We start from the raw sequence: 22,368 nt of genomic DNA, 5'->3' as shown, positions 1-22,368 counted from the left end.
CTTCCTTATTTCTGTGTCTCCTTAGCTCCCCTGCTTTTCATCCCCTCCCATCCCTCCACGTCCAGGCTGTTGGCAGAGCTATCACGAGTGCAATAAGGGATGGCAGGAAGGGTCCCTCTGAGTGATAATTGTGTGCCTTGGGTGGTGTGACAGAGGACAAAGCCCAGAGCTGAGAGTCTCAAACCACTTGACAAGAACAATAATTGTCCCGAATGGTGCTGCCTGCAGAGACTTATTGCTGTTATCAAATGAAATATCTCTGGGAAAGACAGGGAGAGAGGCAGATCTGGCTCCTGACTGGGCTGAGCACCCAGGGATCATCAGTGCTGGATGTGGCATTAGTGACAGACAGGCTGCTCACACCTGGGTGTCCTGAGAGCATCTTTCACTGAAGTTGGAGCCGCTTAGAAAAGGTGCTTAAGCTGGCTCTGACCTCTGGTGTAAATCCTGAGGGATCAGGAAATGCAGAGCAGAAGGCTCTTTCTCTGATTCTATCCCGTGTGAAAGTAGGAAAAATCCTGAATTTTGCAGAAGTTTTTCTGCGAGAGGCAAATTTCAGCACCTGGGTGCCTCATGTGAGATGGGAGGGGGCAGATCTTGAAAAACAAGGCAGGGCTGACTGCTTAGTCTAGCGTGCAGCACCAACAGAGGGATCTGCTGGCAGGACAGCATCCCTCCAGGGACACACCATCACAGCACATCCTCCCACCCTCCCCTGGACCTTCTCCAAGCCTGCAATGCAGGTGCTACCTTCAGTGCCTCCTCCAGCAACTCTGCTGAGTAAAACAGCTCTGTCAGAGGGGGTTGGTTGGATCTGCAAACAGGCTCAGACAGCTCTTTCCAAAGCCAGGTGACCCCCGGAGCAGACACTCATTGTGCTGCAGTGGCTCCTGCCTGAATGCTAATTCTGGCAGGGGAGGAAATAATCATGATGGAGACAGATCTCCAGCACTCCTTCCCTATTGTCTGTGTCCTCTGCCACCTGCTCCACCAGCCAGGGCTTCTCTGCTGCCTTTTTGTATCTCTCTGAATGCTGCTTTCTTTTGTCCGTCTCTCCTTTCCACATCTCTTTCTCTCAGTATCTGGCAAATTCCAAGCTACAATGAAATAACATTTCTCAGGGAAAAATAGAATAAAGAAGAAAAGAAGAAAGACCTCAAATCAGAGAGTCAAAGCTCCTTCAAAAGGAAGGGGAAGAAAAGGGGTGGAAAGGAAAGACAAGAGAAGGAAAGGGGAGGAAAGGAAAGACAAGAGAAGCAAAAAAGGAGGAAAGCAAGGGAGAAGGAAAGGGGAGGGCAGAGGGAGAGAAGAGGCAGAAACAGGATAGAAAAGAGTTGATTTTATTCCCAAATGAGCCTCTCTCCCTGGAGAAGAAATAGATCCACCTGGTCCACCACAAAACACAGGACAAGCATCCTGCAGACAGCACTCAGCAGTGAGGTCATGGAGTGCCTTGGCACCAGCCTGAGGCTCAGCCCTGCCACCCTCTGCAGCTCTGGCTTAGGAAAACAGAATTAAATTCAAAATGGTGCAGTCACAGCACTCAGGCATCCTATGAGCAAATCCACCTGGGGACTCATCAAACCCCGTTTCTCCAGTCCCAGGCACTGGTAATTTCTTGGAGCATGCAGGTAGTGAGGGAATAATCACCATTACCTGTCAAGACCACTCATTTATTGGGTTCTGCAAAGTGGGATGCTGAGGCTGGCTGGAGTTACTTTCCTGCTCAGCCCAACTATGCTTAAATAATCCTTAAAAGGGATAATTCATTGGAATGCCTACGTGTGCCAGAGAATTCCTGACTCTAAAGGGTCATTAAAGGTCTTTGTTGCCTGCTAAGACTCTTTGGACAGATATAATCTGTGCCCACCAGCATGCAATTCCCCCTTAGCTTCCACCATTTAAAAAATAACACTTTAAAGAAAATGTGCATCCCTCCTGAACTTCCCAGTCTGTCCATTTCTAACCTGAAACCTGAATTCTCACAGGTCATTAAGCAGTAATGGAAATCAGGGAGAGACGGGAGGGAGGGAGGGAGACAAAGGAACAAATAAAAGAGCATCGGTTGGGAAGTTGCTTGTTTGCAACAGATGTAAAATGTGTGAACTGCCTGCAGTCCTCAGCCCTGCTTAATGCAGCAGAATGTGTTGTGACAAGCACTGCCCAGCGTGGAGAGGCTAAAGCCTGTAATTAGCTCTCTGACTAATAAATCATCGCACAGCAGCAGCAATGGAGATGACTCGATGCATATCCTGGAGACATGGATAAACCTCTGGAGAAGCAGAGGCCTCCATTGCACTGGGTGCTGGCTGGGTTTGTCCCCAGAAGTGACATTGCTGTGGTGACAGCAGTGTCGTGACTCACACAGGTTCCTCGCAAGGAGAGTCACAGGTCCTGCCCTTCAGGTGGGGAACTGGAGGTGGGCAGGGACAGACAGACAGACTGCTCAGAGGGCATGTGAGGGCTGGAGGAAGGTTTGACTCAGCCCAATCCCATCCATCCTTGGATGGCATTTGGTGCAACCTGGTGCAGTGCAAGGTGTCCCTGCCCACGCAGGGGGATAGAACTGGATGATGTTCAAGGTCCTTTTAACCCAACCCATTCTGGGATTTTGTGTTCTCACCTTTTTCCTGACCTGTGTCATGCTGGCACGTGTCAGACTGTTTATTTGGGGTTTTATCATCAAACTCCCCCAAAATAACCTTCACTCTCACGTTGACATCAACACCTGTCCCACTGGAAGCCTTTTTTGTGGGAATATGAGCAGGTTAAGCTGATATTGCTGCCTGTGGGTCACAGCTGAGGTGCTCCAGCCCAGCCTGAGGATGGGATTCAGTGGCAGAAGCAACAGCTGAGTGGTGGCACCAGCCAGCCCAAGGAGAAAAAAGGGCAGTCTCAAGCTACCAGCCAACATTTCCCTGCCTATGTTTGGAACCACAGAATCATGAAAGCTGGAAAAGGCCTCCAAGATCATCAAATCCAACCTTTGACTGAACACCCCTGTGCCCATTAGACCAAATTGTGAAGTCTACACCTCATTTGAACTCTCCCAGGGATTGTGACTCCACTTCCATCATCCTATTTTAACATTTAACCACTCTTCCAGTGAATAATTTTTTCTTAATATCCAACCTGAACCTCCCCTGAACCTCTCCCAGGAATGGTGACTCCACCACTGCCTTCCTCCTATTTTAATGTTTAACCGCTTCCAGTGAAGAAATTTTTCTTACTATCCAACCTCAACCTCTCCTGGCATTTTGAGGCCATTTCCCCTTGTCCTATCACCATCTGCCTGCGAGAAAAGCCAGACCCCAACCTCACCACAACCTCCAGGTGGTTCTAGAGAGCAATAAAGTCTCCCTTGAGCCTCCTTTCCTCCCGATTAACAACCCCAGCACCCTGAATGAGGTGAGAAGGGCTGTGCCAGGACCCCATGGCCCCTGGGGACAGTGCTGTGGGCACGTGTGTCCCCTGCAGCTCACCGAGGTGTTCTGGCACTGCACGCTGGAGCTGTTGAACCTCAGGGCTGGCACCCTCTGCTCGCTGCCCTGGATGTTCAGGATGCACTCGTAGCCCCGCTGGCCCGACTGGGGCTGGGGCAGGTTCTTGGCCTTCAGAGTGATGGGTTTGATCACCTCCACGGGCACCAGGATCTTCTCGGCCTGCAGCAGCTGGGGGCAGTCCTGGGGAGAGAGCAGACACCAAACCAAGTCAGCACATGGGTTTGCCAGCCTCAGGAAGAGTCCTGTGGTGCTTCCCAACCTTCTCAGTTTGCTTGATTACAAAGCTTTTGCAGCTCCCTGGGCTTTGGTTTATTCCTGCGCTATTCAAGGAGCATTCCTGGGATGGCTCAGATAAAGAGGTGAGGAAGGATTGCTTTCCTCCCTCCTTTCCTACACACCATCCTTTCCTATCTCCCTGGCTCTTTTCAGCCTCCAGGACCCAGGGAAGCCACCTCTGGTGCTTTCTCATACCTGCTCTGTTTATTCAGGTAATGGGAAAGCAATCATGTACTCTCCACAGACTTAACCCAGTCACAATGCCATGATAAAAGTGAATAAAGCAAAAATCTGAGCACAGTTCCTCAGTTCCCAACAGCCAGCACACCACAGAACAAAAGGCACAGCTCCAGCAAGACCTGTTGGAACCTATGGAGTCAGGGTTGTTAAAAAGAGAATTTATTTTGGCTCAGAAGAGGAGAAAATATTCATTACAGAGCTCTAGACCCAGCTGCCAAGAAAACAACTGTCACAAAAAGCATGGAGACCCCTTGGAAAAGCTTTTTAGTGGCTCACAAAAGGAGAAATGCCAAGTGGATGTTGCTAATGTGGTTCTTCTTCATGGGTCCCTCACACAGGTGAACCCCGGGCACCTAAAGCAGCCTAGCAGGTGGCTGCATTTAAAATTTCATTAATTAGCACAGCTTAATTAGTTAGAGTGGCCATGCTCTGCTTTTTCATAGCACAGTCAGACAGCTGCAAGATGTCCCTTCCATGGATTCTGGGGTGATTTCAGCTCTTTAGGAAATTACTGCAGCCTTTGCCTGTCCTGCCCAAAGTTAAACCCAGGTCCAGCTGGTTCCAGCAGAGACAGGGAGCTGTAGGGGAGGGCAGGAGGAAAATGGGGCAGAAGAGTAGGGAAGAGTTCAAAAGTGGAATTTATGGCTCATTGAGAGCCTGGGATCTAGTTAGAGCAGATGGTGGGAGCATCTTGCTGAAGCAAATAACTGAGGGAGATAAAGAAATGGATCAGATGTGCAACATCTGTAGTTACACCAACCAGAGACAGAATTACCAGAGCCAACACTCATCACATGGAGGATGTGAGCTCATCCCTGGCCAGGGGCAGGCAGAAAATCCCGTAACCACCCAATGCATCCCTGCAGTGAAGGCCAGAACCTTCCCAAGCCCCAGAGAGGATCTGAGGGTCTGTCCTAAGGGGCTGCCAGACTGAGGAGCTTGAGAGATGATTTTTCATCTGTATTTACAGGGTGATGATGCTCATGGTGGAAGTAACTGAGAGCTACTGATGGGCTTCAACTGGGCTTATCCAGGCTGGCACCAGAACCAGGAGAGCCAAGCACAGCCCCTGGAGCTGGGTGGAGCTGAACCACCTCGGATCCAGTGGCTCTTTGCCTGAGATAATCTGGCACAAGGCCTGGTTTGATGTGTGCTGCCCAGGCTTAACAGGCCATCCCATTAACCCGGCTGGAAGGGTTGGAGGTGGAAAACCCATGGGGCACTGCAATGCAGGGATGACCTTTGTCACTGCCACCCCCTGCATTCTTGGGGGTGCAGGATTGCACCCTGATCCAGCCCTCCCTGTCCTTGCTTCTGTTCTGTGATGGAACCTCTCCAGGGAGCTCCTGATGCTGGAACACAATGGGTAAAGTGTCACTGAAGCATTTTTCTTGGTAAAAGAGCAAGGTTTAACCATCTGGAAAGTCTTCCCAGGCTTGGGTCCAATGGTTCTACCATACCAGCATTAAGGCTCCCTGCAGCTACTCAGCACAAAAAAAGTGAGGCATAATCTATAGTTCTGGCTGATTTAAGACCAATAAAGACCCCAGAGGGCAGAAGAAGGAGGTGATCCAGGCTATATTAAAGAGTTTTCAGTACTGATCACACCAGCAGATGCAAACACCATTTGGGACCTTATGTCTTCAACACCCCTGACCCTTCCCCATCACCTGCACAACAAATCCTGGAGCCTCTGCCTCAGCTCCCTCTCTTTCTCCTGGTACAAGGAAAGACATTGGCAGCAGCCTCTTGTTTATTTCCAGGAGCTGAGAGAGAGAGAGATGCCCTGGCAGAGGGAATCAGTGGGGCAGGAGGGTGGGGAAGCCCTATCAGCCGCCGAGCAGCCGTTTCCCAGGAGCGGGCATTTCACTTGATGTGTGTCACAGGGAAAAGCCTCTGGTGGGGGCTGTGGCGTGGAGGATGGAGATAGTCCACTCTGCTACCTGCAGGCCAATCCCAGCCCTCCAGCCTGGTCTTTCTTGTGTGGCTTTATCCTGTCCCCCTCCAGCACTGGTGCTGTAACCTTTCCGATAACACTTGTTTCAAGTTCATTAACGAGCCGTGATTGAGGCAGCCCCAAAACAGGGTTCGTTTGCATATAAAAAGCTTTGCAGTGCTGTGAGGAAGTTCATTATAGATAATTGAAGAGGCAAGCGCCATAAAGAGGAAATCCTCCCAATGTGGCTTTATCTGATTGACCTAATGTTCTTTCTAATTGAAACGGGGAGGGGAAAAGGCAATTTCATTGGGTGATGTACTGCATAAAACCTCAGAGCTTGGACCAGGCTCTGGGTTCAGACTCAAACACAGAACTCATTTTGCAGCCCGTGTCAAGCTTTGGGTGGTTTGTATTTTTGGGAGTAAAACAGGCCAGGTTTGTATTTTTGAAGGTAAAACATCAGCTGACCAGAGCAGACCCAAGCAGAAGGCTTTGTAAAAAAGTTATTTTGGACATTTTGCAGTGGAGACACTTTCTCTTCATCCTTCTCCTTGGTTGGAAAAATACAGTTTTCACAGGATGTAGGACAAATAAAATCATAGACTGCCAACAACTGCACCAAGGATGGGCACAATCCCATCCCTTCTTGCCTTTGATATATAATAAATTAAATCTTTTGCCTGACTCTAAGGGGAGCTGGCAATCCAGAGAATCATTGTTGATTCATTTTGTGTGTGTAGCTTCATTCTAGTTCTTGAATGCTTTCAAATGAGTCAGTCCATTTAAAATAATATCCTCCACCCTTGCCAATTACTGGTATCAGCAGCGATGCACACCTCACATCACCAAAAATTTTGCCAATTACCAAGTCAGAGAGCTTTTGCAGTGAAACCACTGCACGAAATGAGCTGTACTCATTGGGTCGATGGTAGTTTAATTTTCTTTATTTATAACTCCTCATAGAGCGCCTGCAAATGTGTTTTTGTTGTAGCTTGCAGGAATAATAAAGTCTCAGAAATATGAGGACCTTTTCTCTCACATGTGTGTTATGGCCTTCATCAGAGCTGAGCTGAGCTGGTCTCCAGTGAGAGCCATTGAGAGGATGCTGCTAAAGAGGATGAGGAGGCCTCTCTGAGGCTGTGTGGTCTTAGCCCAGAACTAATTAGTTTGGTTTCTTTATGGTGCTTCATACATTCAGAGCTATGATTTCATGGAGCTTTCACTGTGTTGTTTGCCAGTATAAGCTGGAGACTGACAAAATACCCCAAGTTTCTCTTCTAGGAAAAGGCATGTCAGGATGTCTCACAGTCTTGTGATACTGCACAGGTTTTTTCCCAACTTATTTTCTCAGTTTCACTCTCTGTTAGTGTTTTTGGCCAGGATTATGATCCAAAGGATCATCAAAGTGTTTTCCAGTTCCCAGTAGAAAAGGAGCTTTATCTACCTTGTGTGAGAGGCATTCCACATGGGAACAGGGAACACATCCATGGAGGTTTAATACAATGAACTCCCCCCCTACCAACAGCCCCCACGTTTTACTGGGGTTCACTCATCCCCACTTGTGCATCTCTTGTCAGCCAGAGCATCCAGGGGAGGGAACCTTTCCAGCTTTTCCTTCATAATCCTCCCTCATGATCCCTGGCAGCATTGGCTGGATCTCCACTTTCCATGGAAGGAAACTAAAGCTCACCTAATGCTGAGGGCACTGGGGGCACCACTGCCCAGATATTAATTTTCTTTATTTCTTTTCTCAATCCTTGGCAATGGGTTTTCACCCTTCCTCTCCCAGAAGAGTAGGAGTCACCTCCATTCAGGAACAGACCATTCATTCCTTCACTGCTCCTTCATTACTTCATTCCAGCACTCACTCCATCATTACTCAAAGCATCCAGTTCCTCTTTTCTTCTGCTATTAAAATCCATTTCTTTAACTTTACAGTTTTTTTTTAAAGACTTTTCTTTCAATATCCCTCACCCAGCAAACATCTTTGTACCTTATCTAAGGCATCTTGCCTGAAAAAAAAAAATGACCACACAGTGAATCTAAGCGGTGACCAAGATTGACTCACTCAGGCCCTTTGGGACCCCATAAGAAATGAAACTCAGAATGTTATTTACTCAGTTATTACGTAAACAAATACATCTTTTGTTCATCTGCTCTGCTGAGCTGCAATGTTCTGTTTTCTCTGTGTTCCCTCTGGCTTTGTCACCCACCCACTCTGCTGTAATCAAGTCAAGAGGGTAAGAGTTGAGAGGCAGGGATTGGGTTTTTATAAAGATATCTAGACCACAGCATCTGGATGCTCTGTAAATTAAACTAGATTAAAAAAAAAAACAACCAAACTAGATTAAAAACAAAAACAGACCAAGGAAAGAGAAAGAAAACGCAGACAAGGAATGAGAAAAAGGAGAGGGAAAACAGGCAAAAGAGAGGCAAAAACCACCTAACCTTTCACTGACCTTGCAGAAATCAGATTTCACCTGGATAAAACACAGGAAAAAAGCAAGTTTACAAATGAGAGGCAGCAGAGACTGCCTGGAATTTGTTTCCTGAAGTTGTCTCTCACACCTCTGCACAATCACACGGGGTCACCACCCTGTACTGCTGCAAACCCAGGGCTCCAGGGCTGCCAAGCTGGTGCCTTTTAAACTCCTGCTCAGCTTCCCAGATCCTGGATAGTCTGGAGAAGGAAGCAGCAAGGAGCTCTCCATCCCCAGTGCAGGGGGAGAAGGGGTGAGTTACAGTCCACGCTGTGTTTACATTATTATACCACTAATTCTTAGCGTCGTAAAAATTATATTTAAAATTTACACAAACAGTACTGGGGAATGTTATTATGTTATAAAGTGGAATCAGGTCAATGCCTTGTAGGCAGGAATCCAAGCTCCATAAATTTCTGGATATACTTCTCCCAAATTTACCTCGGCACCAGCAGCAATCAAACCAGCTCCGAAAAAAAGCTCACCCGGTCAAAGAATTTTTTAATGCACCATATATTTTATCTGCACTTCCTAAGTTTACAGTGTTGTTAGCTTGATTGATGGTGTGCTTATTTATTGGCACAGCAAAAGTAATAATACATGAGGAAAATGCTCCGAACTTTAAAGGCAGCTGATGAGAAGAAAGCAACAGGATTTATGGGAAGTGTAAACATCTGCAGAGACAACAAAGGAATAATTGAGTCCCTGCATCTCTGTCACTTCTGGTGGCTCCTTTCTAGTCAAGAGTCTTCCACACACTCAGGAGCAAATTCCAGCTCTCTTTTGTCAGGCATTGCAAGGGGTTCTGGTGCCTGGCAAAAGGGGGTTGGCCTGGAGGCTGGTGAAAGATTTGGCTCTGTTTTAGCTCTGTGCACTCTGGCAGCTGCACATGTCTGTTGTATTTGCTGGGTGCCCCATGGCAGGAAGGAATGATGAATCTGACTCCATGTTCTCAGAAGGCTCATTTATTATTTTATGATACTATATTATGTTAAGAATACTATACTAAACTAACTAAAGAATACAGAAAGGATACTTACAGAAGGCTAAAAAGAGAATAATGAAAAACTCATGACTCTTTCCAGAGTCCCAACACAGCTTGGCACTGATTGGCCATTGAGTGAAAACAACTCACATGAAACCAATGAAACAATCACCTTTGGGATTAACAATCTCCAAACACATTCCACATGTGAGCACAACACAGGAGAAGCAAATGAGATAATACTGTTTTCCTTTTTCTCTGAGGCTTCTCAACTTCCCAGGAGAAAATCCTGGGTGAAGAGATTTTTCTGAAAACGTGACTGTGACACGTCAGTGGTGGCTTGCACAGATACTACAGCTGGAGGGAGACCAACAGGTCATAAAATGGGCTGGGCAGGATATTAAAGATCATCCAGTTCCACCCCCTGCCATGGGCAAGGACACCTTCCACTATCCCAGGTGGCTTCAACCTGGCCTTACACACTCCCAGGGATGGGACATCCAAAATTTCTCTGGGAAACGTCTAGCAGAGCCTCCTCACTGATGGACAGGAGATCATCCTCTCAGCTGTCTTGGGTCCCTGGCCTGATGCTGTGGAGGCTGGGGAGTGATGAGTGGTGCTGATCACCAGAGAGTGGCTGCTCACAAGCAGGACCTAAATGAAGATAAGCAACCTCCCCTGCCATGGCTCACTGCCCACTCCTGGTGATTGGGAGCAAAGTGATTCCCCCAAGGCCATGCAGGCAGTGCTGGGAAATGACCCAGGTCTGTTGAGAGCTTGATCCTAACCCAGGACTGTTCTGCCTCTGAAGTCAGTCCACACATCACTGCTGATGAACATTAATGATTTTACCCTCCTTTAATTCTTTATTAATAGAGTCTTTCTTAGCTGGTCCATTATTTCACGAGGATCAAGGTCAGGCTGCCATAATTATCCAAGCGCCACATTTATCCTTTTTAAATAGAGACACAACATTAGCTTTCTTTCAGCCCTTTGCTGCTTTGACACACTCTCAGAAGGAGAAGTAATGATCCACAGAGCAGGAGCCTTCTGGTCACCGGATTAGGGGAGTGGACCAGTGACAAAAATAGTCAATGGTTTTGTCATGAGGTCCATCTGCTTGCTGGAAAGAGGCTACTGGGGACATGTGAGCAGCCTCAGTCCTGATTCTTCCTGAGCTTGGAAATCATAAATAATATGAATATGTGCATTGAGGAAGGTGGTGTGTGTGCAACAGACAAGAAAACCATGTATTTACTTGGGCAATCTGCCTTTTGTTAAAGGAAAACCCTGGTTAAGCAAGAGAGTTCTTCCGAACAACTCACACAGGAAAACTGGATTGTGCAAAGCTGTGGAAGGCACGGAGCAGAGCACAGGCAGCTCATAAAACAGCAATTAATTCCTTCTCTAATTAGGCCTATATAAATCTGCACCCTTCCCAGCCTTCTGTAAGGACTTCTACCAGAAGTTCATAAGAACTTCCATGCATGTTCCTGCCCACAGCAGAGGGGTTGGAATTAGATGATGTTTAAGGTCCCTTCCAACCCAAATCACTCTGATTCTAGGATAGTGACATTGACCTGTTACTCCTCAACAAAGTTCATTATTAACCAGTGCCAAGAAATGGGTTTGGCACACATAAGGGACATTATCCAACTAAGAATTCCTCAGACGTGGGAGGCATTCCCATGACAACACTCTCCCATGGGGATTTCTAGGGTCTAACAAGGGTTGAGCCCAAGCTGTAGTGCCTTCTTCCTAAGAGGACGGAAAGCCTATTTCTCCTCTGAAGCTGTGCATTTTTACAGCCAGCAGGAACCTGAGAACTCCAGACTCTCTGGAACTTTGAGGGCTCCAAACTTTGGCCCAACAAGGCCCAGAATGGTCAGTGAGTTTGGCAGTAGATGGAGGAGACAGAGGAACAGATGGGCTGGAGGTTGCACAGAGGTCACTTCCTCTAGAAACCAGGGCAGAAGCCCAGGGAATCATCACAGCTTGGCTTCCACAGTGGGAAGGTCAGGACCACGATATCACAGCTCTCATCATCCTCTCCCTCCCCGAGATCCACGGCAGCATAAGATAACACCCAAGCCAAAGCAAATGGACTCATGCTCAAAGAGCAGGCAGGGAAGGAGGGCCTGGGCTCCTGGAGATGCCCCAAGAGAGGCAGGACACACATTCCAGCCTCACCTCTTATCTGCAGCCGCAACATCCTGAGAATGTTTCTCCTTGGCCAGCCCCCAAAGCGGTGAATGCAGCTGATGCTACAATGGAGAAAAGCAAATTCTTCCAAACCAAGACATCACCCTGGACTGTCTGAATGGGGAATTGTCCTTCCTCCCTCACACTGCAGGGTGCCACAGGGATCCCAGCAGTCCTGACAGATATCCAGAGAGCCAGAAAAGCCTGTAGCCACTTGAGGCATTACAATAGCACTGCACTGAGCTGGGCTTTCAAAACAACATAAGCTCTTCCCGGTGTTTTGTCAAGGATGCTGTGTTGGCGGGGACAGATGAACATTAGCCTGCTGCATTCTGAGATCACTCTGTCCTGTGGGATAGATAATCCTGCATGACAAAGATGAGCAGCCCAACTGTTATGAAAAACAGCAGGGACACAGTGCTGAGTGTCAGATGTTTCTTGTATCTCTCATTCCAACCCTGAGCTGCTCCTCGAAATCACACAAGCAGGTCCCTTGATTAGTCACTCACAAGGTGAGGCTGAGCTCTAAGAAAACAAGATGTGCATGAAGGTAGGATGTACTGCTCTCAGAAAAAGCCTTTTCCATCATTTCTCAGATCCTGTGGTGGTTTGGTTGGAGGTCTCAACAAGAGGAGAAAGGATGGAGCTGTTGTGCACCAGGGCAGATTTCCTGAAGATCCACCACCATAATTATCAGAAATAAATTAGATATTAGATGAGATATATAGTAAGAAGAAATTAATTATTCTCTGGGTGAGGAGGCCCTGGCACAGGTTGCCCAGAGAAGCTGCCACATCCCTGCAAGTGTCCAAGGCCAAGCTGGAGAGGGCTTGGAGCAACCTGGGATAGTGGGAGATGTCCCTGCCCATGGCAGGGGGGTTGGAATGAGATTATCTTTAAGGTCCTTTCCAACACAAATCAGTGTGATTCTAAGAATTAATACGTCTCTGAAACTCTGCTGAAACTTACTGCAGAAATGGAACAAGTTACCAGCCTTTTCCCCTGCCAGCTGGATGACTGCAGGGCAGAAAGGTTTAGAGATGGCAAAAGATACCCAAAAATAACAGAAGAAGCCTCTTCACACCTTCCTTCTTCTTCACCTCAGTGCAAGTCACCGTGACTGGCAAACAACAGCAAATTATCTAATTTGTTTGTACGTGTTCAAAGGCTTCTCATGAGCAGCCCCCACTGTGAGATCACAGCTCCAGGAACTAAGGATGGTACAAGCACCTATTAACTGGAAGTGGTTACCTAAATCAGAAAGTATGAGGGAATCAGGGGCACTGAAAGGTGAACGTGTCCAAGCCAACTCGGAGTCAGAAATACAACTCTCATCTGCTGAAATCAAACCTGTGGCTCTGACACTGCCTCTGAGCAGCATTTTCATGCTCTAACAAGGCTCCCTGAACAAAGGGGAGCTTTTTTTCTGTGTTTAATTTCCTCTCATCATTATCTGAAGCACCCCCTCTGAAGAGGATGTACCCACTACAGGACACATCTCCTTTTCTGGGAAAGTGCTGTAATGACGGATGGGGGCTGAAATGCCGCAGCCTGAAATGCCAAGCCACCAGGAGTCCCAAGGCACAGCTGGATCCAAACCACCAGCTGCAGCCTCCTCCTGGATTACCCCTGCCTTCCCTGGGCATGATGCAGAGCAGACCAAACTCCATCACACGTGCCTGGAAACCCTTCTAGGAGTAAAACAGATGCTAAACACCAACCCCCTGTGCTGTAGGTGCCATGAAATGTGTGCAGATCCTACATGCATGGGGTGGCTGCCAGTGCCCCTGATGCCTCAGGTATAAAATAATATACCCATTTATTTTATATGCCTTTTATATTATTTTTCAGATATATTTTTCACATTCTGTGCTGCTTTAATGTGTGGGTCTGAGCTTCATATTATGGGATGGTGAGCTCTGTGCACAGAGCAGGGAGACAAAACAATTCCTGCTCCAGCTGGGCACCAAGGACAAATGACCCAAATCTCAGCCCAGGAGCACAAACACCGTGGGATGAACCTCAGGTGGGTCCAGGTCTGGGGTTTTGCTGTGTCAGATCCCATGTGTGCCCCTTGGAGCCCATGGAATATCCAGGTGGGGCTGGCCCAGCACCCCTGGCCCAGGGACAGTCCAACCTTTGGGGCCAGGTCTGGCTTTGGTCCCAGCTGGATCCTGTGCACAGGGCTGGGAAGGCCAAGCTCCGCAGGCAGCACGAGGTCACTCTGGGGAAGGATGCTGTGTTGGCGGGGACAGATGAACATTAGCCTGCTGCATTCTGAGATCACTCTGTCCTGTGGGATAGATAATCCTGCATGACAAAGATGAGCAGCCCAACTGTTATGAAAAACAGCAGGGACACAGTGCTGAGTGTCAGATGTTTCTTGTATCTCTCATTCCAACCCTGAGCTGCTCCTCGAAATCACACAAGCAGGTCCCTTGATTAGTCACTCACAAGGTGAGGCTGAGCTCTAAGAAAACAAGATGTGCATGAAGGTAGGATGTACTGCTCTCAGAAAAAGCCTTTTCCATCATTTCTCAGATCCTGTGGTGGTTTGGTTGGAGGTCTCAACAAGAGGAGAAAGGATGGAGCTGTTGTGCACCAGGGCAGATTTCCTGAAGATCCACCACCATAATTATCAGAAATAAATTAGATATTAGATGAGATATATAGTAAGAAGAAATTAATTATTCTCTGGGTGAGGAGGCCCTGGCACAGGTTGCCCAGAGAAGCTGCCACATCCCTGGAAGTGTCCAAGGCCAAGCTGGAGAGGGCTTGGAGCAACCTGGGATAGTGGGAGATGTCCCTGCCCATGGCAGGGGGGTTGGAATGAGATTATCTTTAAGGTCCTTTCCAACACAAATCAGTGTGATTCTAAGAATTAATACGTCTCTGAAACTCTGCTGAAACTTACTGCAGAAATGGAACAAGTTACCAGCCTTTTCCCCTGCCAGCTGGATGACTGCAGGGCAGAAAGGTTTAGAGATGGCAAAAGATACCCAAAAATAACAGAAGAAGCCTCTTCACACCTTCCTTCTTCTTCACCTCAGTGCAAGTCACCGTGACTGGCAAACAACAGCAAATTATCTAATTTGTTTGTACGTGTTCAAAGGCTTCTCATGAGCAGCCCCCACTGTGAGATCACAGCTCCAGGAACTAAGGATGGTACAAGCACCTATTAACTGGAAGTGGTTACCTAAATCAGAAAGTATGAGGGAATCAGGGGCACTGAAAGGTGAACGTGTCCAAGCCAACTCGGAGTCAGAAATACAACTCTCATCTGCTGAAATCAAACCTGTGGCTCTGACACTGCCTCTGAGCAGCATTTTCATGCTCTAACAAGGCTCCCTGAACAAAGGGGAGCTTTTTTTCTGTGTTTAATTTCCTCTCATCATTATCTGAAGCACCCCCTCTGAAGAGGATGTACCCACTACAGGACACATCTCCTTTTCTGGGAAAGTGCTGTAATGACGGATGGGGGCTGAAATGCCGCAGCCTGAAATGCCAAGCCACCAGGAGTCCCAAGGCACAGCTGGATCCAAACCACCAGCTGCAGCCTCCTCCTGGATTACCCCTGCCTTCCCTGGGCATGATGCAGAGCAGACCAAACTCCATCACACGTGCCTGGAAACCCTTCTAGGAGTAAAACAGATGCTAAACACCAACCCCCTGTGCTGTAGGTGCCATGAAATGTGTGCAGATCCTACATGCATGGGGTGGCTGCCAGTGCCCCTGATGCCTCAGGTATAAAATAATATACCCATTTATTTTATATGCCTTTTCTATTATTTTTCAGATATATTTTTCACATTCTGTGCTGCTTTAATGTGTGGGTCTGAGCTTCATATTATGGGATGGTGAGCTCTGTGCACAGAGCAGGGAGACAAAACAATTCCTGCTCCAGCTGGGCACCAAGGACAAATGACCCAAATCTCAGCCCAGGAGCACAAACACCGTGGGATGAACCTCAGGTGGGTCCAGGTCTGGGGTTTTGCTGTGTCAGATCCCATGTGTGCCCCTTGGAGCCCATGGAATATCCAGGTGGGGCTGGCCCAGCACCCCTGGCCCAGGGACAGTCCAACCTTTGGGGCCAGGTCTGGCTTTGGTCCCAGCTGGATCCTGTGCACAGGGCTGGGAAGGCCAAGCTCCGCAGGCAGCACGAGGTCACTCTGGGGAGCTCCATGGCCAGCACAGGGACAGGACAGCAGGGAACAGCCTCAGGCTGGCCCGGGGGAGCTGCAGGGGGGACACTGGGGACAATTCCCTCATGGAAAGGGTTTCCAGTGATGGCAGTGGGCTGCCCGAGGCAGGGCTGGAATTCCCATTGCTGGAGGGGTTCCAGAGCCCTGTGCATGTGGCACCTGGGGACGGGGGTGTCATGCCTCAGGTTTGGCTTTTCTATTTTCACATTCTGTGCTGCTTTAGTGTGTGGGTCTGAGCTTCATATTATGGGATGGTGAGCTGTGTGCACAGAGCAGGGAGACAAAACAATTCCTGCTCCAGCTGGGCACCAAGGACAAATGACCCAAATCTCAGCCCAGGAGCACAAACCCCGTGGGCTGGAGAGAGAAAAACAAGCAGGGTGGGACTGCAGGGGCTAAAGCTGGAATAGGACAATGAACTGCAAGGTGCAAATGGAGCAGAACTGATCCCAGGGAGAGACCCCGGGAGCACTCGTACATTTTGGGGCCATTTTGGTTCATCTTGGGTGCAGCCCTGGCTGGGCTCTTGTGCTGCCCAAGGTGGATCCGTGGAGGAGATCCTTTCCATAAATCCCTGCTTTATTCTGGAACTCTGCCCAGCCTCTGCTCTAGCTCAGCCTTCTCAAGGCATCACCCCTGCCTTGCCCAGCAAGCTGCCTGCAGTTGCCATAGAAACTCCACCTCACACCCTCCCCTTAATGACAGACAGGTGCCAGAATAAGTGAAGGGATAATTGACAAGCCAGGAAAGGGTTTGGAGCCCTGGGATTGGCCTGGCTGGAGCTGTCATTGCAGCCCCTGAGAGAGGAGAGGTGCATTCATTTGAGCAGGGATGGGTTTTCTCCTCTCCCCGTGCTGAGGCTTCCAGCAGTCTCCTCTCTAGATGGGTTAAGTGAAGCTGGAAAGAGGAGAGGGATGAAAACTGAGCAGTTGCCACAGCAACAGCTGAAGATGCATCACCAGAAGGGTTTTTGATGCAAGGCAGCAAGGAGTTGGCCATGCTCCCCCAATGGCCCAGCAGGTCCTCTGTCCCCTCCCCAGTGCAGCCACCCAGTTCACTGGGGTGCATTTTGGGAGCAGGTGGGTGCTGTGACTTCCTTCTGCACCTCGAAAAGAGGACAAAACAGAACATTTGGAGGGCCTGGAAACATGTGTGGGTTTTGGAGACCTTGGGGCAAAGTCCCCTCTGAGTCTGAGAGGCAGCAGCAGGATGGGGAAGGCACTGCTGAGTTTACTACAAAGCCAATGATGAGGAGACATGGACATTAAACAAATAAATGGGATGGGGTAGAATAGAATAGTTTTCAGTTCAAAGAGACCTAATAGAGTAGAATAGAATAAAATATTGTATTTTTGGTTCAAAGGGACCTACAACCACCATCCTGCCCAACTTCCTGACCACTTCAGGACTAGCACAAATTTAGAGCCTGTTACTAAGGACATTATCCAAATGTCTCTTAGATGCCTGTCAGTTTAGGCATCATTACCCTCCACCTTCTTTTTCCCCCCTTCCTTCCACTCCATTTCCCAACAAACACCTTCCCAAGAAGGACCAGCAGCCAGGCAGAGCCAAATCAGTGCAGGGGTGATGGAGGCCACCAGTTCAGCTCTTGGTTTGGCCCAAGGCAGGAGCAAAGCCATGCTCTGCTCCTCAGCAGCTGCTCACCAGCACACAGCTCACAGGGCTCCCCATCACTCCTGACAAATGAATATTTGAAGCAGTTGTTCCTTTTATGTGGGCTTTGCTGTCATTAGCACGTACAACTCCACATAAAACACTTCAGTGAGAGATCTTTTCTTCTCTCCCCTTTTTAGGCAGCAGATGAAAATCCTTTTAATGAAAGGCTTGTTTGGGGGAGAAAGAAAAACACATGCATGCACATGTCGGCTGAGCAGGGAAAGATGAAAACCTCCTTCAAGGTAATTAAATTATTATGTATCTGTTAAACCTGGTGAATAACAGATTTGTTATCTAGGCTTGCTTTTGGCTTGTGCCATTTTCCCCCTTCCTTTTTTTCCCCTAAACAAAGCTAAAATCCTTGCAAGGCCTGGAACAAGATAATGTTCATTTCAGAGAAAAAGGCACAAATAAAAGATTTATTCTTTTATCCCATCAACTCAAGCAGGCTATCCCAGCATCCCTTCCTTGTACAGAAACATTGACATGAAAACTTCTCCCTGGATCACAGCAGATCTGAATGGAGACGAGACAGATGAGGCAATCAGCATTGGGTAATTGATATTAGGAGACAGGTGTGGTTTTCTACAGCCCCTGGCACACTGGAGACCCTCAGATCCATTGTTTTACCCCTCTTGCCTCAGTTTCCCCCCAGTTCTTATTGACTGTCTTGCCCATTTACAGAAGAAGCGGCTGAGCTCTCTTGCTTGGGGATTGTGTCAGGTAAGGGTTGATTTCAGAGTGGAAACCTGCAATGCAATGGTTTGTGCTCAGACTGAGACTGCACTCTGATTTCAGCTCTGGTCAGCAGCAGAGACAGGATGACAAAGAAAAACCTCCACAAGTCCACTCCCTTCTATCTCTGAGACTAATTCTCTCTATTTTTGCCATCAGCTCCTTGGGAAAAACAACAACAGCAGCAACAACAATCCACTCCAGTATTAAAATGTCCTTTTTTTTTCCCTGAGCTTTCCCTTGCTGCCTCAGTAACAACAATATCAGCTCCCCTTTCTAAACCAAGAAGTCACTCGGTATATTTCAAGTGAGTGAGCCTGGCTTTCCAAATCCTGCTATAAAGGGAAATTACACGCCAAGGTGAAGTATTTCTTCTACAAATCATCTGGGGACATCATGAACCCTCTGTGATTAAGATCAGTGCCATAATCATAAATACTCCTGCTTTATGACTAAGCTGGAGCTCTTCACTGGAGCAAACCTGGGCTTTCCCAAAGCTCCCGGAGTGGCTGATCCAGATCTGTTACAGACAGAACTGATTCACCTGAATAAGGTAAGAAAGTCATATCTCAGAGCTGATGGTGAAGGAAAAGGCATTTTCTGTCCTTCCTCCATCCCTGGTTGTTTTGCCATTCCCAGCCTGGGGCTGGCTGATCCCAGCTATCCACAAGGCAATTCAAAGGCTGCCCTTGGGTGGCAGGTGACAGCATTTCCTGGGCAATGTGGGTCACAGCCAAAGCCTTTCTGCTGTCCCTCTGGATCAGTCTCACATCCATCCAGCATCCTGCACTAACCAGCAACGCACACTACAAGGACATACAAGAAAAAACCCCAAGATCCTCTCAGAGAACATAAATAAGGCCTAGATGAAAGGCTGAGAAATTTGTGAGGCATCTCAAGGAAATTATGGAGTTATGAGGACACAAAGGCACAACCTCCCCTTGAGAGCACCCCAGACTGGCCCAGGGCTGAGGGGTGCCAGCCCAAATGAGCCCATTTGCAGCCCAGGCCATCTGGAGAGTGGGAAGCCTCTTCCCACAGGATGGCAAGATGTTGTACAGGAAAACAGAGGAAAAAAAAACCACCTGAGGGTGGGCATAGCAAGAGAAGGTGAAGGCCACAGTGATGGGGAGGGTGAAGGCTTGGTGTGCCAGCACTGATGGCTCCAGAGGGAAGGAGTTTCTGGCACAGGTCCATGTGAGAGAGTAACACCAATACTTGTTTTGGGAAGATGCCTGAGTTAATCTGCTCAGCAGAGTCACGGAGAGACAGCAAATGGGATGGTCCAACCATCCCATGCTTCCCAGTAAGTTTTACTTAGCAGGTACTCATGCCTGTGTGGTGGCAAAGCCTTCCCTCTCCTCATTGTCCAGGGCTCCAAATGCTGGAAGAGGAAAGGATTGAAAGGAGGATGGATGTGAGAGGCCAGAGAAAATAGAGCCACTATTATAGTGAGGGTGACTTTGAGCTCTGCAAAGACGGGAACAGACCTGGGTCTTGTCAAACGTGTGAGTCACGTTGCATCACCAGGAACCAGGGAAAGGTCTGGGTTTCACAGACATGTTTTATGAAAAATCCTCTCCTTAGGATTTTTCCTCCTGAGAAGCTGAGAGGCCTCAGGAACAAAATGTAAACAATGGTTATCTGCTGCTGTGGAATGCAACAGGTGCATCTGTGATTGGCCCATGTTGGTTGTTTCTAATTAATGGCCAATCACAGTCCAGCTGGCTCGGACTCTCTGTCCAAGCCACAAGCTTTTGTTATCATTCTTTCTTTTTCTATTCTTAGCTAGCCTTCTGATGAAATCCTTTCTTCTATTCTTTTAGTATAGTTTTAATGTAATGTATATCATAAAATAATAAATCAGCCTTCTGAAACATGGAGTCAGATCTTCATCTCTTCCCTCATCCTAAGACCTCTGTGAACATGGTCACAGTCTGGGCTGGCAATGAGGAGCCAGGCTGGGCTTCTTCAGGGAACTGAATGGTTTCTGTTGTTCAGAGAACCCACTCAAGTGCACAGGACAGAAAATGATAGAATAGCAGGTGACAGTGAAAAACAGGCAGTGGAAGTTTTGGTGAGAGCAGTGAGTCAGTGAGAAGATGGCTTTCAGGAGAAGCGTGGGAGATAGACATTCCTTCAAAGTGCCATTTGACAAAAAAAGGAAAAAAAAACCCTAAAAAACCAACCTTTCTGGCCACAGAGTGATTGTAAATCTGTTTGTCAGAGGGCACTTGTGATCCCATCCTTCCCCAGCCCTTGAGAGCCACAAATACACAGAAGGAATGAGAAGGAGCCTGAAGCTGCAGGGCATTTCTCACACTGTCAGGCACACAGCAAGCTCTGAAAGTTCTGGGAGTTGCAAGGCCTTTATGCTTGCAGATTTTATCATTCCAGTCCTTCCTCTATGGAGCAGACAGCAAAACCAGATCCTGAGCTTAGCAGATTGTTCCAAATGTTGGATCCCAGGGGAATGAGATCCCATTTGTGCCCAGAGAAGGCAAAAAAAAATGCTGCAGCCCCCATTAAAAATGAGCAGTGATGCTGTCATTGCCTTGCAGATCAGTTGTGGCTTTCCCAGGTCAGGTCTGTGCCTCTTCCTGCTGCCATGAAAATCTCACTTTTACAAGATCAGAAAGGGAATACACAAAGCTTAGCAGGGGGTTAAAGAGGGTAGAAGAGAGGAAAAGCAAACTCTGCTGACAAAGCCCTCCAGAATGGAGCTGCCTCCTGAAGAGGACATCTTTCAGAAACAGAACTGGAAGAGAGGTGATGAAGCTAAAAACAGGCAGAGTCTGATCAATTCCTGCCTCTCCCCAGCTCTGCAGAGCAACACCTTGGAGAGGACAAAGCAAAGAGCAGGGCTTAGCCACCCCCTGTCCCTTCCCTAAGAAACTGGGATAACTCTCATGATCTCCTTTCTGGTGGATCAGGAGATCCACTGAGGTTTGTGGGCATCTCACTTTGGGCAGAGGACAGGAGGGGAGGAGAGCTGGGAAGGTGAGTCCTGTGCTTGGAGCACACCAAAGGAGAGCAGGGGTGGTGGTGGTGACATGGCACAATGGAAAACTGAGACAAAGTGTCCTAGAAGATTCCACTCAGTGAGAAAATGAAGTTCCCACAGTGCCTGGAGGGGATGGGACAGAAACCTGTGGCCAGCAGGACTGGCCAAAATGTGACAAGGCTTTAGAATAACCCAAATCTTGGAATAATAATAGGCTGCCTTTCCTCATCCCTCCACCACCAAGCTCTGGGCATCAAACCCTCCAGCTCCTTGGCACGTTTTCCAGTAGTCCTACAGAAAATCCTGAATCCTGCTAGATGGAGAACTCATGAGTATTTATGGCTTTTCCCAGTGCCAGAGCAGGACAGGACGTCTGATGCAGGACATCTCAACCAGCACAAATGTGACAGCTCCACCAGCATTTACAGAAGGGGTGGGAGGGAATGGCAATGTCACAGACACTACATGTGGCACCAGGAAGGAATTCAGTGGCTTCCTATTTGTATTCTCCTTGCCTGCAAGGGCTCCTTACAACACCAGCCAGGCAGCATTTGCAGCTCTGTGTTAACACCTAAGCTCCAGTTCAGCTCTGTCAGTGGCAATCTGGGGGGCAGCTGGATGCATTTGCCATTAGACACCAAACCCACAAAGCCCCAGAGGTGTTCCAAACACAGCTGGAATCTACTGACCCCATGGCCAAAGCCCTAAATCCTCCCCAAGGTCTCAGCAGCCTGGGGTTGGTAACCTCCTTCTCTCCTGGAGGAGAGGCACAACCAGTGTTTGCCATCCCTCCCAGACCTTCGGGGCCAGGAGTTTGTGATGAGTTTCCAAGGTCACACACTGTTGAATTATGCTCTTTTCTGACCCACAGATGGGGCAGCTGAGAGGCATTTTAAAAACCTTTATTCCATTTTCAGTCTCATATGAAGGGTGAGACAATACAGATGTTATAATTCACCCCAGCACAATCAGAAGCCAACTATTTCCTAATTACAAGACATTATAAGTGTTTCTTGCCATTTTTACAGCTTTAGCTGCCTTAAAGCCAGTAATCTAAAATTACCCCTGGTGGGTCCCTCTCCAATGCATCTTTCACAGTTCTGTTTCTCCAAAGCATCCAGTCTT

At 48.1% G+C, this 22,368-nt stretch overlaps 1 protein-coding gene across 1 annotated transcript in view; it reads right to left on the bottom strand.

Moving 5' to 3' along the window:
• LOC102039897 (plexin-A4) overlaps positions 1-22,368 on the bottom strand; it is a gene marked incomplete at its 5' end in the record, with an annotated part of 176,450 nt that overhangs the window by 95,314 nt on the left and 58,768 nt on the right. Inside the window, one exon of the mRNA XM_031063698.1 lies at positions 3,483-3,683. Within this exon, the coding sequence (XP_030919558.1) occupies positions 3,483-3,683 (201 nt within the window). The remainder of the gene's footprint in view (positions 1-3,482; positions 3,684-22,368) is intronic.

The sequence above is a fragment of the Geospiza fortis genome, unplaced genomic scaffold, assembly GCF_000277835.1.
Source record: "Geospiza fortis unplaced genomic scaffold, GeoFor_1.0 scaffold129, whole genome shotgun sequence".
Taxonomy (NCBI): Eukaryota; Metazoa; Chordata; class Aves; order Passeriformes; family Thraupidae; genus Geospiza; species Geospiza fortis.
This window is presented reverse-complemented; position numbering and strand designations above follow the sequence as displayed.